At 34.1% G+C, this 14829-nt stretch overlaps 1 protein-coding gene across 3 annotated transcripts in view; it reads left to right on the top strand.

Moving 5' to 3' along the window:
• The window catches only part of LOC106871170 (uncharacterized), a 103057-nt gene that overhangs the window by 71297 nt on the left and 16931 nt on the right, over positions 1–14829 (top strand). For all 3 annotated transcript variants that reach the window (XM_014917500.2, XM_014917498.2, XM_014917499.2), the window contains one exon: positions 13526–13622. In XM_014917500.2, coding sequence (XP_014772986.1) covers positions 13526–13622 — 97 coding nt within the window. The remainder of the gene's footprint in view (positions 1–13525; positions 13623–14829) is intronic.

Genomic DNA, 14829 nt, shown 5'->3' with positions numbered 1-14829 from the left:
AAGCCAGTCCAGGGGCACTGGCAACGATCTCGCTCGAAAATCCTACGGGAGCCAGTCAGGCGGTACTGGCAATGGCCACGCTCAAAATGGTGCATCTCATGTGCCACCCGCACAAGAACCAGTCCAGGGGCACTGGCAACGATCTTACTTGGCTTGCCGGGTCTTCTCATGCACAGCACATTTCCAAAGGTCTCGGTCAGTAGTCATCGCCTCGGTGAAGCCCAATGTACGAAGGTCTTGCCTCACCACCTCAGCCCAGGTCTTCCTGGGCCTACCTCTTCCACGGGTTCCCTCAACTGTTAGGGTGTGGCACTTTTTCACGCAGTTATCCTCATCCATTCTCACCACATGTCCATACCAGCGCAATCGTCTCTCTTGCACACCACAACTGATGCTTCTAATGTTCAGCTTTTCTCTCAAGATACTAACAATATTCTGCAAAAAAAAAAGAAAAAACATCTGGACATGGGGAAATATTATCTTGCTTGGAAACAAGTAAGGATTGGTGACAGGAAGGGTATCCAGCCATAGAAAATCTGCTTCAGTAAACTCTGTCTATCTCTTGCAAGTATGGGAAAATAGATGTTAAAACAATAGTGATGGTGATGATGAGGATGGTGTTGATGATGGTGATGATGATGATGATGATGATGAAGGAAAAAGAGAAGAAGTAAAGTGCTGGCCCAATGGACTATGTGATTTTAGAACCAACTTAAAATGAACTAATTATTGCTGTTGTTTTTTTCTAGTCTTAATTAATTTGCATAATTAATTAGATCCAAATGAACATTAATTAATTTTATATTAACATTTTCCACTGTTTAACCATAAACATTTATCAGACCTTCATTTTTATAATGTTTAATTCTTTATTAAACATTTTTTGTAATCTATTTAAAAAGATCAAATTCACTTAACCATTATTTGTGTTCCCATGTTTATTAAGACTGAGATATATTTCTTTTACCAAGCATTAGTCTTATGATCTATGATATTTCTTTTTGTTTTATTCAATCAACAACATTGACTCAATGACTCAAGGATACAGTTATGTTTCCCCTTGTATTGGTAGACTTTATAGTTCTATAATTTCTTCCTTCATTTGTATATGGCCCGTCCCCTTGAACATATATCTTACGAAACAAATACAAAACTAAGAAAGCTAGTTTCTTTCAGTATTTGACCAGTTATTCTCTACTGCTATTCAATTTCTACTGCTGCCATTGAAATTCTATGACTAACATGCTAGAATACTAAATTAATGATTATACATTACAATTTGTATTCATTTTATTTTATTCTATTGAAATATTTTTTTTTATTCATTATGGATATCCTTACTCTCCACTCAAAAATAAATATATATTTTTTTCATTTTGTTTCATTTACTCTTACTATAATATTTACTTTCAGTAGTAGAGTTATACAGCTGAATCTCTCTACAATGTTTTAATTGGAGATCTAAAATCAATTTCCTCTTTAAACATTTCAAGAACCACTCCATTATTCTCTCATTCAATTAGAATAAGAGAATTTTACTATTTACAAAGACTAACTCTACAATACTTCTATCCAACTACATTTATGTCTTCATATGAGTACTTTTCTTTTACTGCTGTCCCAATGTATTGCTTTTAATATTTTAATAGATCTTGAGTGGTGGACCTGTTACTTGAAACCTTTAAAGTTGCTATGTCTTATGGAAGAGTGCATTTATCGATTCTTCCTTTGCAGTGTAGTCTGTATTACATAATACAACTAAGGGTGTTTTTTTCATTCAGTCAGCTGGCATCCATAGAGTTAATTTTTCTTAGCAAAATGAACAGCTTTCTGACCAAGGAACTACTGTATGCAATCTATACATTTGTGAATTAATTTTCATTAGTTCATTTAACCCTTTAGTATTCAGATTACTCTGCCAAATGTAATGCCTATTTATTGACATTGTTTTGAATTAATCCTGCATTATCTCATAGCTTTGAGATTTCAGTGATATGATTGTATATTTTCAAAATGACATTGTTGTGCAGGTGAAAGAGACTAGATCTGATTGCTTTCAGCATAAAACAAGTAGAATATTTAAGCCAGATATGGCCGGTTTAAATGCTAAAGAGTTAAAGCCTGTTTTAGTTGGGTGTGCCTGGCAACACTCATCAGCTGATGTTTCATGGTATCAGTAATAGAAAAATATATAAAGCTACTGGAGAATGTTTTACAACATCTAATAGAAGATTAAATGATAATATTGACTGAACAGATAATAAAAAATATGTAAGTAAATTATGGAAGTGTTGAATATATAGCTTAGAATATGCACGACATAATTTACTAAATTATAACAAAGAACAGGTTTCATAAATATTGGTGCTGAAGGATGTATAAAGTAAGTGTTAATGATATATAAATGAGGTAATCAATCAAGAATTACAAACATGGATATAATATATTGTCTATTTAGCATGTAGTATTAAGATTGAAGACAAGGAAATGGCAGTGTACAGAACTGAAAGAGTTGTTTTTCATTTGTATTGAAAATGACATATTGATAAAATAACATGATTGAAACAAATGTTTAAACTAATCCTTTTAACAATAATCTAATAATAATATGTAAAATATTAGGCCTCAGTTGTCACTGGAAAAATTAGGTAGAATAAAGATTTTACTTTATCAACAATTTGGCAGGAGTGCCAAGAGCTCTACCGCCAAATACATGGTATTTCTCTTTCTCTTACCTATATGATAAACATACCATCTGTTTCCCTGGCTATTCTTCTACTGAATATGTATCCAGTCCTCATCAGTGTATGATGAATAAAGAAATTGTTGCCAGTGTCTTGAAGCATAATAAAAAAAAAATTCTTTTTTTTTTATTCTCTTCAATGATATCAACAGTTATCTCTATCTTTATGTTCTAATATAATATTCTGTACTGTCATAAAACTGAAACTACTACTGACCATTCTCTATTGACCATTCCATTTATTTCTATTGATATTCTGTGGTAGTTGAGGGGAAATAGGTAGTCATTGCATCTGCTGGATAGTTGAGTGATTGTTTGTCAGTAATAACATTGACAGTACTAATATAACCCCATCTAATGTAGAATCCTTTATTTAACCTTACTGTAAATATTGATTTTTCAGAAATAATCTTTATGTTCAATCTAGCTTAGAAGTTCTCTATATCTTCCATATTATATAGCTAGGAATGTTTACAATGGAAATATTTACCTCAAGAATGTTTACACAAAAGTTAATAAAAATATTGACAGTCAGTATGAATGTGACCAACAGTATTTACTGTTTAAAAGAAGTACAGGTGCTGAATGTATCACAATCACCATTAAATGCGGCTCCATTTAACAAAATATAGATGGAATTATCTTAGAGTCATAAACACACCCTAGGGAGCCCCTCTCTACTGCTTTTGTTTACTTCCATTTGTTCTTAGAAAGATAACATGAAATATATCATTAATAATCAAAGACTAAAACAGCATCACAGCTGTTTTGACTAATAATTTAAGAATGATCTACTTAAGTGTTATAAAATTTTACTATTATACAATTTTCATTTCATTTGTCTATAAAATCTATTTGTATTGTATTTCTACCACATTTAGGCTTCTCAGCATATTCTTCCCCCCCCCCCCCCATACAACCTAGGAAGCTAAGGATATGAGATAATAATCCTTTGTTTGGTGATGCAATATTTTAAAAGTGAAACAAATGCCCAGTGCTCTGCTATGCTAAGAAAATTCATTACTATTGTTTTCAACATTTTCACTTTAATGTCTGTTTTCCCACTGTGGCAAACATTGATGGTGGGAACTATCTTTTGTATTTTCCATTGTTACTTTATATAACCAAACAGACTTTCATGTTATATTGGAAGGAAATCAGAGCCATATTTCATTGCACAAACTGGTGACTGCAGACAATTGTTTCTTCTCTTCATCCGCTCTCCTACAGTGATAGCTGGTAATGTTCATCAACAAAGTGAATGTATAGCATTTATTCACTGCACCACAATTTACAAACATAACCAATGTATTAAAACCTTTCTTCATACATCTACAACTTAAAGCACAGTTTTCTCATGCAATTCATTACAAGCCACTTTCATTTATAGCTCCCTTTCAAGTCTGCTAGTTGTTCAAAGCTATTTGTTTTTGTTGGAAAGAAATTAATGATAATAGTGGATTATGGTAATATAATGAGTCCAGTGTGTGTTAGTTCAATTCTTTATTGATCTCTTTTAGAATTGCTATTCATTTGAGTCATGCCATAATCATACCAGAAACAGCTATGCAGTTCTTTACATTGAACTCCTCTGTACCCTATAATTGCTTTGATCATTTGACATCACAAGGGTGTCAAACTTCCTACATGGTACCTTTAACTCAAGATGGTAAGACTTAGATTAATTTCCAAACTCAGTATTGATTGATTTTCTTACTCAGGATATTCTGGGCATGAATTAATTTTTAAAATGATGCTACTTAGGTATTAATCACTTATCAAACTCATTTATTGTTATTCAGTTATATAAATCACAGTTTATTGATTTATTTATCTATTTTCATGTTAGTAATAAGAATAGTCTGGGTTAAAGAAGAGTGGCTTACTAAGTAGAAAAGGCATCAGAAAACTAACTGAAAAGCTTATAGTTCATATCCTACATGTAAACTGGTATCAAAAAGGAAATAACACTATAAAACACTATTTTATAACACTATAAAAATTATTTCCTTAATTTTATAACACTATAAAATTGCAGTGCTCATTTCAACTCCTCTAGAAGTTTGTTGTTAATTAGCCCCAGATAAACCTTGATTGAGAAGACCTATGATTAAAGGTATTCCAGTCATGATCCTCCTCTCTTTTCAGTGGTATGATGGACTACACTATCTGTTGTTTCCTTATTTAAGAAAATGCAATGTGATTTGAAGGACCTTTTGTTGTAATAAATTATTGCAGGGCATGCAATTATATAGAGGTCCCCTCTTTGTTAATTGCATTGCTGAGTTCAGTTCCTGTGGCTGGTGTGGGTGGTACAAGAACTGCATATCAATAATCATGAAAGGCAAAGTTGACCATGGTGGAATTTGAACTCAGACCATAAAGATGGATAAAATACCACTAAGTATTTCACTTGGCATGCTAATGACTCTGCTAGCTTGCCACCTTAAACTGGATATTAATAATGATACCTAGAAGTCAATGAAGTTGATCACACATTTATACATACCTCTGTTGTTGAAAAATCATGTAATTAACTTAATTACATGACAACTAACTGATCATCCCAGGAAGGAAGGAAGGAAACTTCTGGTTTTTTGCTATCATTGGATTAGGTGCTTGAAATAGCTGTAATTTCGTATATAATGATCTGATTTCAATTCCTGACAGATCCTACTTCATCTAATTTTCTTTTTCAATTCTATTGAAAAATATAAGAACACACTATACTCAGGATTTATATTACACTGAAGAAGTCATTGTTTGTTATCATTAAATTTAGACTTTGGAGAATGGTTGATCCGTAGAATTAGTAATTTATTAAACAAAATACCTAGTGCTATTCAGTTTTATGTTCTGAATTCAGATCCCATCAAGTTTGACTTTGCCATTCATCCTTACACAGATTGATTAAAATAAGTACTAGTCTACTACAGGAGACAATCTAATTGATTATTTACCTCTCACTAAATCTGTGGCTTTGTGCCAGTATTAAGAATCTATATTGTATTTATACTTTTATAGTCTTCTTTCCTACCAACAATTTCTGTGATCACGCCAACCCACTGAGGTTATCGATTCTGATAGTACCACTTCCAGTACCCTCAAAAAGTGCACAAGCAGCTCATACCCTTGCCAACCTTTTCAATCTCCTGATCTCTCTAGAGGCATCTGTCTCAGTCTATGGAAACATGGTTATTTCCTGCTAACTACCACCCTATTACTTTCAATTCCAGCATTTCCCAACTGATGATCATAGATATAAACAAATGTCCTCGTCGTTATGTTGCCTCTCCTTTCTCAGTGATCACCAATTTAGTTTCCATAGAGTATGATCTAGGGTGATTCGGTCTTCTATTTCATTTGTCAGTATCTCTCACTCATGAGAATCTTGACAAAGGAAAAGTTGTACTTGATATCAGCAAAGCTGTGTCTGGCACGAGACCCTCCAAGTTAATTTCTCTGCTTATGGGTTCTATCTACTTTTCATCTTTTGGATCAAGTGTTCCCTGTAAATTTGCACCATTGTAGTGTGTGTATCCATGCTAACTGAACTCCATGGTTAATGTACCTATGCTCTGATTCTGTACCCTAACTCCTGACTTTATTCTTCAGATGAGTTCAGAGCAGCATATTGATGAAATTGTTTAGGCATTGGACAGGATGTCCTGCAGTATCCGTTCTGACTCTGAGCTTTCTGAGTTCAAATCCCACCCCTTCTATCAGAAGTTGCAGCTAACATATAGTATCATTAATATGAACAGACTATGGAAAGCAAATTTTCTTGGTTCGGTCAGAAGATCGATTGCTTCCACTAGTATCATCAGTTTGAGTTCATAAATAGCTAGAACTTGACTCACTTTAATAATCACTTTTCTACAAATCGTAGGTAGTTAGGGGGTGAACTTACTGCATTGATCTATAGACTATTCACTTAACTAATGATCTGGCTAGCTTAAACTAGCCTGTTGGGTGTCTTAAGTATTCATTGGAACTCCACTGACTAGTGAAGTACTGGTTTGACCTTTCAGCCATATTGTATTCAAATAAGCATTCCATTCACCTTATTGAAAAGGATGAGTTATGTTATGCACTTCAATATCTTTTTTAAAAGCTTTGGTAGCATGAATTTCATTGTTTCTGAATCTCAGTGAAAGGTTTAGCATTAATAGGTTTGCTAAATGTAGTTAGTGTCTTTGACGAACTTGATGTTAATGGGTTTGCTAAATTTAGATCAGACATTTCAAGAACATGCTGTTACAGGCCCAATGCAGAAATATGTTCAGATCATTGAAACAGTAGACCACCAAGCTAGTGGTCATAATGATGTCACATCTATTTCAGACTTGCACATAGAAATAGTCAAAAGAGGTAGCTGCCTCATTATTATGGTCTATTTAATGTTTGTGAGACAAAGAACTCACTGGAAAGATGCAGGTATTAAACAATAACATTCTTTAGATTTTTCCTAACTATAATGACAAACTTAAGGCAATATACGTCAAGTTTGCTACCAACTAGTACACAATCTCAACCTTCTTCAGAATTAACTTACAAGGTGATTCCAAATATTTTTATGGCAGTTGAGAAATTGTGCTACACATTCCTAAGTCCCATACTAAAATATTATTTCAACTGACAGGCTTCTTGTCCTATTTTGAACATGAAAATTACTTTGTTAATTTTTACTTCATTAATTTTTGTTTTGCTAATCTTTAATGAACATGAAAAGACTCTAAGTTAAAATAACCTTAATTATATGGCACAACCATTGTGGAGATATTTATACTGACAATTCCTCATCAAGGTGTCTGAAGTAAAATCAATAATACTTAGAAAATTGTGTAACCTTGAATATATACGAGTCATCTTTTAGAACACTCAGCTGATTATGTTCCTACTGTTTACGGAATAAAAACCCCTTTCTTCAGAATATAAACTTCATTCCATCTTTGAAGCTCTGACAAGCAATTCTGTTTCCTGAAATAATTATGTTACTGTAATTAGCATATATACTTCCATGAAAAAAAAAAAAAAAAAAAAAAAAAAAAAAAAAAAAAAAAAACTTTCAGTCATCTCATCATTTAATGAATAAAAAGTTATATATCTTTATTATTTTATGAGATTAAAAGATTATTTTTACCTTGGAATGATTTGAAATTCAAGTTTGCTGCATTAACTAAAGAATTAGTAAAAATTAGATATTCCTTTGGGAAAATATTCAATTTTACTGGTTTAACTTGATTGATTTTATATTTCTTGTAAATTTATTTTCTTAATGAAATGTTTGACATTGTTGTCAATATAAGAAGTAGTTCATAATATTCTTAATTAAATGACTGTTTTCTTATCTGCAATGATGATTAAGTTGATAAAATTACTAAAAACTCTCCTCATTTGTCTGAAGAAAGACTAAAGATAATTATTATGAAAGATATAGTTCAACTGATATTTTTTTCCTTCAAATATTTCATTTATCTTTAGACTGCAGTTTCATCTTGATCAGATTGTTGACTATGTTTTATTGATTACTTTCGCCCTGTCGCTTCGATCACTCATCACTGATGCTCTCAACTAACAACATTGATGAACGCTTTCTTATCAAATACACATTTTTATCTTCCCACTTACACATGTAATAGCTGCTCTACTACTGCTACAACTAGTAGTAGTAGCTGTTGTTGTTGTTGTTGTTGCTGTTGTTGTTTCTGTAGTAGCTCTTAGAATTAAGAGCAAAATGTATTTCCTTAATTGTGACAATAATCCTTAAAAGTGGAAAGAGAGAGAGAGAGAGAAGAAAAAGAAAGCAATATAAGGATGGAGAGAACGAAAGGTATAGTGAATAAAATTTCCTTGAAGTGGTTGTTTCTTTGGAAGTATATATTCAAATGAGATATGTGCCTATCTTTGTTGGCAATCAACTCACCAATCTAACTGCTAATCTTATTTGACTTGTTCTCTTGTAATAACTTCACTTCTCATCTCGAGGATTTGTTGCACTGAACAGGAGATTATCATTTTCCTTTCCCCCATGAAAATAACAGTATTAATAATGAAGAAAAAAATAAAAAGGAAAGAAAAAGATGGCTATCTTGGGAATGGTGGCATAGAAAACTGTTGCTGTTCTTTTTTTATTGTCTTTGTGCGGGCACATTTAGAAAATAGAATGTCTTAAATATTTTTCAAAATCACTTAGTTACTTAAATTGTCAGAGAGAACATTAGCTAACATTGCAGCATAAACAGCAATACTGTAGTTATCTACTTTATGAAACATGAGTAAAGTCTAATACAATTCAGTTCTATAATTTTAGATAAAAAAAAAATTAATGAAAGCAACAAATTTTATTACAATGATGGGAAATGGATTCAGTAAAACAGTTAAGATCGAATTGATAATTTTATTTTGGCTTTTGAAACATCTCAGCATGGCAGCTGAACATATTGATGATATAATGATAATATGACATGAATGTCATTATAATGGGTACCACTAGTCAATTGAAGAAGAAACAATTTAATAGACTTCAACACTGAAATACAATAACCTTGTTATTTTGAGACACAATCTTGAAATATCATTACTAAAGTACACCAGCTCTCAGAACATAATATTCAGCTAATGTTCAATCAGATAATTTAACATTGTACCATTTCAATGATATACACGGACACCTCAAAAGTAAATAGACACCTCTCATTTATACTGCTTTTTTCTGTATGGACACCATTTGCTGTTTCAAACTTGTTAATGTATTGTTATTTTTCATTCGGTATCATCATCATCATTTAACGTCTGTTGTCCATGCTGGCATGGGTTGGGCAGTTTGACCAGGGCTGGAACGCTGTACCAGACTCTAGTCTGATTTGGCATGGTTTCTACAGCTGGATGCCCTTCCTAATGCCAACCACTCCAAGACTGTAATGGGTGCTTTTACATCTCACTGGCACAGGTGCCATTTGTGTGACACCAGTATCTGCCATGACTACGATTTCATTTGGCGTGATGGGTCTTCTTGTCAAGCACAGCATAATGTTAAAGGTCTTGGTCATTTGTCATAGCTTCCATGAGGCCCAACACTCAAAAGGTGTTTTTCATGTGCCATCAGCATCGGCCACTCTGTCTCCATGAGGCCCAATGTTCAAAAGGTGCGTTTTATGTGCCACTGGCATGGGTGCCAGTTATGTGACACTACATTGGCCACAACTATGATTTCACTTGGCTTGAATGGTCTATTAATTGTTTATAGTAACTAGCCATGTTGTAAACACTAGAATCAAAAGTACTGAGTTTGAAAAAGGGCATATTGTGAGTCAATCTGATAGTGGATTTAACTAGCATAAGATTGCACAAAACCTTGGAATTCCTCTTGCCATGGTCAACAGAGTGGTCATATATATAATTTGCCAGCAAAGGAGAGGAACCAACAGCATCCCGCTCAGACTGACCTGGGTCTCCTGGGAGATGCCTTTGGGCTGTTGAGTAGGTTTTGTGAAAATGATCCACATTGTAAGGTAGCTGGTAATGAGTCACAGGGTATTTCTGTGAGGTATCTCCATCAATTTGGCTTCTGTAGTAGAATAGCTAGAAGAAAACCTTCAACTAGCAAATATTCAAAGAAAAAGGGAGAAATAAATCTTTCAAGAATAATGATGTTTATTTACTTTTTAGATGCCTTTGTATAATAAAATGAATATCAACAGATTATCTTCTTATAATATAATGCTAAATGTGAAACTACAGTGAATGCATTTTCTCAATCTGGCAGTTGTTTGAAGTTATAAATTCACCAAGTTGTAATTCATTTAGTCAAAACTTATCCCATTTGAAAGACTTTGCAATAAACATTACTTTGTTCCGTATAGTTAATCTGTTCTATCTTTCATTTGATTATATATTATCACATAGAGAATTACCATTTTGCCAATTACTTCATAATTAAAGTTGGCAATCTAGAATCCAAATAGGAATAATTATTAAGCAATTCTTTGAAATGGGATACAGCAGAATTATTTCTAGATTCTTGAAAAGGATAATGAACAGACATAAATGAGTCATCATAGTATGGTTGCATCATTAAGTCTTATGTGTGAATTGTTTGAGTACATAATAAGGGAGTTTAGATTTTAACAGGAATTAGGTGGAAGTTTACTTGGTACAATGTAGGTATATAATTTTCTTTTGTGAACATTCGAGCATGGTTGTGTGATTAAGGAACTAGCTTTGTCATCATATGGTTTTGAGTTCAGTCCCACTACACAGTACCTTGGGCAAGTGTCTTCTACTGTAGTCCTGAGTCAACCAATGTCTTGTGTGAGTGGATTTGGTAGATGGAAACTGTGTGGAAACCTATGATACATGTATATATATTTGTATATTTGTGTGTGTCTCTATGTTTGGATATATCCCACTCACAAACAAATATACACCACTTGACAACCAGTGTTGGTTTGTTTATATCCCTGTAAATAGCTGTTTTGGCAAAAGAGACCAATAAATAAGTCCCAAATTAAAAAAAATAAGTACTGGGATCGATTTGTTTGACTAAATCCTTCAAGGCGATAACCCAGCATGGGCACAATCCAATGACTGAAACAAGTAAAAATAAATAAGTAAATAAATAAAAGAAGTTGTTACCACACTCATTCAATGTCTTGTTTTTCAATGTTGTCTACAGAGAAGTAAAGTTAGGAAATTTTCTCATAGTTTACAAAACATTAGCCCATACCATCTTTGATAATCTTTTCGGGTGACCCTGTATACATAATATATGATATAACAAAAGCTGAATCCCAATCACTGAACTTACTCCAGGGTCAGAAAACTCTTCAGCTAATCAGTTGAGTAGTTAAGACCTACAATAGAGCAGATTACTGCTCCATTGTAGGTCTTAACTACACAACTGAGACAGACATCTAAGATTACATTCAAATGAAGGCCACTTGACTGAGTGTGAAAAAACTTATTCATCAACCTAATACTCTACTCATTTACTTTGACTATTCTATTACTACTATAACAATGACTTTTGCTTCACAGAACTAGCTAGTTACATTGCATACCACCTCCACACAAGCTACCCCAGCACACTTGTCTGGATTTGTCTTGTCATTCCCTTCGGCGTCTCACTTTGCCATGGGAGCCACGCAACTCATTATCATTAAACATTTCCTCTCTTCAATTCCAGCTTTGGAATTCCTTTTCTGCTCACATTTTCGCTGCAGATGTCAATTCATAGATTGATGATTGACCTTATCAATATCTCCAAATTGATTAAAATGGTTGAGAACCTTGGACATTATCCCTACCTCTTGATTAAACTATTACTCTTTTACTCTTTTACTTGTTTCAGTCATTTGACTGCAGCCATGCTGGAGCACTGTCTTTAGTGGAGCAAATCGACCCCCAGGACTTATTCTTTGTAAGCCTAGTACTTATTCTATCAGTCTCATTTTGCCGAACCGCTAAGTTACGGGGACGTAAACACACCAGCATCGGTTGTCAAGCGATGTTGGGGAGACAAACACAGACACATACATACACATACATATACATATATACGCCGGACTTCTTTCAGTTTCCGTCTACCAAATCCACTCACAAGGCTTTGGTCGGCCTGAGGCTATAGTAGAAGACACTTGCCCAGGGTGCCACGCAGTGGGACTGGACCCGGAACCATGTGGTTGGTAAGCAAGCTACTTACCACACAGCCACTCCTGCGCCTATCCACACAGCCAATTTTTCTTTCTTTTGTAAGCACAAGGCCTGAAATTTTTTGGTGAGGGTCAGGGCTAGTCATTTACATCAACCCAACTGCTCAAGTGGTACTTGTTTTATTGACTGTGAATGACTCCAAGTTAAAGATCACCCTCAGTGGTATTTGAACTCAGAATGTAAAGCCAGAAGAAATGCCACTGAGCCTTTTGACTAGCATGCTCACAAATAACCAACTTGCCACCTATTAAAACTAATGAAAATAAAATTACAGACATGGCTGTGTGGTTAGGGCTTTGCTTCTCAACCAGATAGTTCTGGGTTCGGTCCCACTTGGTAAAGTGTCTTCTACTATAACCTTGAGATGACCACAACCTTGTGAGTGGATTTGGTAGATGGTAACTGAAAGAAGCCTGTCATATATATATATATATATATATATATATATATATATATATACAGAGAGAGAGAGAGTTTTTGAAGTGATGTGCAGATATTGTATATTTAGATTAAGGTAGTCAGAATGTTGGATGATTATATATATTTTATTATTTATTTACATTTTATTTACATTTTTAACGCTTTCTTCCATTATCGGATTTATCAAAAAAAAAAAAAAAAATATATATATATATATATAATCATCCAACATTCTGACTACCTTATTATTCTAAATATACAATATCTGTACATCACTTCAAAAGTATGTGAGTTACTTTGAATTTATTGTTTTTCCATTTCTGATTTATGTATGTATGTATATATATATATTATGTATGTGTGTGTGTATCTTGGTGTCTGTGTTTGTCTCCCACCACTGATTGAGAACTGATGTTTACATCCCCAGAACTTAGCAATTTGGCAAAAGAGACTGATAGAATAAGTAGAAGGCTTAAAAATAAGTACTCGGGCTAATTTGTTCGATTAAAATTCTTCAAGGTTGTGCTGTAGCATGGCCACAGTTTGAGGGCAGAAACAAGTAGAGCAACAAAATAATAAAACAATATTTGAATTATTAGTATATTTTGTTAATCCTTTTATTTTTTATTGTTGTGGTTTATTTAATAGAGCATTCAGCAAACTAATGAGTTTTGGCAAATACCTGTATTTGAAAACCACACCAAGGAGACTAGTTGTAATGAAGACCAAGATAAAACAGAACCAGGTAAAAATCTTTATAGCATTATCAAATGCAGTAATTTTGTTCATATGACAGATCCTTCTGGTTGTATAAAGCACTCATGGTTGGTGCCACGTAAAAGCACCCATGTGGTGTCACATAAAAGTGCCCATGCAGTGCCACATAAAAGCACCCAGCACACTCAGTAAAGTGATTGGCATTAGGAAGGGCATCCAGCTGTAGAAACCATGCCAAATCAGACTGGAGTCTGGTACAGACCCAAAGCTTGCCAGCTCTGGTCACACCATCCAACCCATGCCACATGGACAAAAGACATTAGATGATGATACAGTTCTATATTTAAGAGATGAGGAATTATGTACATTATTTACATTATTTACGTTTGATGGATATTTTCCTCCAGTTGTTTGTTGTTAACACAACATTTCAGCTGATATACCCTCCAGCCTTCATCAGGTGTCTTGGGGAAATTTCAAACCTAGGTTCTCATTCCTAAGGTATTTTTCGATGTTATTATGTTATTATGTTATTATGCCATATGCCCATGGGCATATGGCGTAGTGGTTAAGAGCGCGGGCTACTAACCCCAAGATTCTGAGTTCGATTCCAGGCAGTGACCTGAATAATAATAATAATGATAATAATAATAATAATAATGATAATAACAACAACATCAAAAAATACCTTAGGAATGAGAACCCAAGTTCAAAATTTCTCCAAGGCACCTGATGAAGGCTGGAGGGTATATCAGCTGAAATGTTGTGTTAACAACAAACAAGATGAGGACAAATATCCGTCAAATGTTAATAATGTTAGATGATGATGATGATGATGATGGGAAGGATGATGATGAGGATGATGATGATGCCAAAGACGTTCATACCTCTGAACGAGGTATAAACAGTAACTGCACGATAATGTGCTTAGGGTTTAGCCACATTTAAGTGGCAAATATACTTCACGTTATTGTGCAGTTACTGTTTATACCTCGTTCAGAGATTTAACATATATATATATATATCATCATCATCATCGTTTAACGTCCGCTTTCCATGCTAGCATGGGTTGGACGATTTGACTGAGGACTGGTGAAACCGGATGGCAACACCAGGCTCCAGTCTGATTTGGCAGAGTTTCTACAGCTGGATGCCCTTCCTAACGCCAACCACTCAGAGAGTGTAGTGGGTGCTTTTACGTGTCACCCGCACGAAAACGGCCACGCTCGAAATGG

This window comes from Octopus bimaculoides, chromosome 4 (genome assembly GCF_001194135.2).
Source record: "Octopus bimaculoides isolate UCB-OBI-ISO-001 chromosome 4, ASM119413v2, whole genome shotgun sequence".
NCBI lineage: Eukaryota > Metazoa > Mollusca > Cephalopoda > Octopoda > Octopodidae > Octopus > Octopus bimaculoides.
The sequence above is the reverse complement of the archived record's forward strand: the minus strand, read 5'-3'. Positions and strand labels throughout refer to the sequence as shown.